Below are 2,404 nucleotides of genomic sequence, written 5' to 3' on the forward strand. Positions count from 1 at the left end.
GGGACTCGGGTTCGTCTTCCTCACTACTTTCAGCGCTGCTACCATTCCGTAGGTTATAAAAGTGTTCCCTCCACAATTTAAGTATATTTTGTCCATGCTAAGAGCATGTTCTCAGCATGAACAATGAACGCGTTGCTTTGGAAAACAGGATCTACAATTTGGTGAAGATTTTCTGTTAAGTGCCTAGATGTTTCAGTAGCTTTGAACACGTGCTTTCGACCGTCTGTAAAAGAACTGTAACACTTAAGTATGAACTTGATGATTTCTTTGAGTTCATTGGAAGGATTCACAGTTACAATTATACATATAATCTCAGACTTATTTGCAGTTGTCAGCCAGCGAGAAATGAAGATACTGGATCTGAAATAGATAAATCTGGAGGACATACTCCTGACTTTACATCTGAAGCGATATTCAGAAGATACCTCTGATCTTTAGAAAGATCCTTTTGAATTTCCTTATCAATAGAGATGATTTCACAATGAATGCTTTCAAACTGGGAAAGTTGTTACAGTGAAGGTGAAGACACTCACCAATAGGCCCAGAAAGAGATTAAGGACATGCAGTTGGATGAAAATGAAAGTTCATTAAAGTGTAATAAACAAATAATCTACTGAAGGGGTCGTTTGAGAACCATTTCGATATTTTGAGTAGCACCATTTTTTCCATCCAGTATTAGTAGCAATGCCATCACAGCCAATAGCATCTAAACTCTTAAACGAAATTTTCAATACCTTTAAATAAATAATGAATGATACTATCAGTAATATTTTTTCCAGAACTCGAGGTCGGAGTAATACGACTAATGTAGTTAGACCCTGTTCGTTGCATCATACATGGTTTCTGTGTTCACACGATCAAATAACGGGTTTTAATGTTCGTGACTCACGTATAAAAAGTTTTAAAAATTTTGTCTCAACTGGTCAAAAATCCATATATTTTAATCCAATGCGCGAGGGTTAAATATTAACTGATTTCAAAAATTCATTTTGCCCTCAATTTCTCTTCCTCCATGGCAACTATTTATCACTGGGCCATTTAAGGTTTTAGAGTTTTGGTACTTTCGGCCCAACCTAATATGTACATATCGTTACTTTAATACAGAGAGGCCCTTAAGTTATTCAATTGAGACTTTCTTCTTTACACTAGTTTTTAATAAATATAGAAACATATTTTTTTATGTGCGCTCTGTGAAATTTCAAAAGAAAATAAGTTAGGGCCTTTCTATATTAAGATAACGATGTGTATGTATATGTATGGTGAATTTTTATATTTTAAAAATTGCTGATTTTTCTTATTTTAGCTTTTCGTTTTTACAGCCAGTTTAACGAAAGCAATTTAAGAGAAAAATGTTTTTTATGTATTTAAATTTATTATGAAAACTGACAGAAGGAAAAAATAAATTTTCACTTGAATTGCTGGTGAAACCGGCAGTTAATGTATTTATGTACGTGTTTATGTTCTTGTATAAAAACTGTATATAAAAAACATTATATATTTGTCTGTACGTATACCGTGTGATTTATTAGTAAATGTATCCCTCTTTTTCCTCTGTTTACCGCTGTATTACCTATTGCTGTACGTGCGCTCGTTTTCTAAAACATTTCATGCCATGACGCCCAAAACAAATTTATGTAAATTTATAATTTAACAATGAAAATAATAATCACACGAAACGAAAAAAAGGATCGCGAATTTGTTGAGCTTGAAATACCATACAATGGTCAACCGAAGCGTACTGGCTCCCCATCGCCAATGGCTAGTCCTGCCCATTCAACAAACAGCGCCGTCGGTCTAATGCAATCATGTTGCGGTCGTTGCTGTTCCCAACGTTACCAGGTATAGTATGCAGTATCCTATTTAAATCCTTTGTGTTAATTTTTTTTATGTGTAAACATTCAGACCCTCGGCTGGTAGTTTTTTCATTTAATTTATTGTTTTTCAATTCATTCAATTATTACTTTTATTTTCATTTAATGTAATTGCTGTTGCTGTGGACAACTCTAAAAATTTAAATTAAGTAATAATAAAATTAATAATATGAAATAAAGTAAAATAAAATGTAGAAATCAAATAAAATAGCCGAGTGAAAAGAACGTAAATGTATACGAATATAATATAATTATAATTGTAGCGAGTGTGAATATGAGGAGCGTGCCTTCTCTTTTGCCCAAATAGGTTTTTTGATTGCATGAAAAAAGAAGGCATTCGCAACAATTATAATAAGGGTATTCATCAAACCTTATAAATGCATTGTAAACTGTATAAACTTATAATTGTGTAAACCTTATAAATGAACTGTCAAAATTTGTATGGAAACTCGTTTACACATTTCTCATAAATTTATCCAGCGATTTTACTGAATAAACTTGATAAACTGAAGACAATGCAACTCTGTCGCAAC

At 32.7% G+C, this 2,404-nt stretch overlaps 1 protein-coding gene across 10 annotated transcripts in view; it reads left to right on the forward strand.

Moving 5' to 3' along the window:
• LOC118745772 (potassium voltage-gated channel protein Shal) overlaps window positions 1–2,404 on the forward strand; it is a 247,371-nt gene that overhangs the window by 203,227 nt on the left and 41,740 nt on the right. For 9 of the 10 annotated variants that reach the window (XM_036479429.1, XM_036479425.1, XM_036479427.1 and 6 more), the window contains one exon: window positions 1,687–1,839. The exons of the other annotated variant lie outside the window; for it this stretch is intronic. In XM_036479429.1, coding sequence (XP_036335322.1) covers window positions 1,687–1,839 — 153 coding nt within the window. The remainder of the gene's footprint in view (window positions 1–1,686; window positions 1,840–2,404) is intronic. 10 annotated transcript variants of the gene reach the window in all.

Source organism: Rhagoletis pomonella, unplaced genomic scaffold, assembly GCF_013731165.1.
Source record: "Rhagoletis pomonella isolate Grant_MI unplaced genomic scaffold, Rhpom_1.0 Rhpom_scaffold_00009, whole genome shotgun sequence".
Lineage (NCBI taxonomy): Eukaryota > Metazoa > Arthropoda > Insecta > Diptera > Tephritidae > Rhagoletis > Rhagoletis pomonella.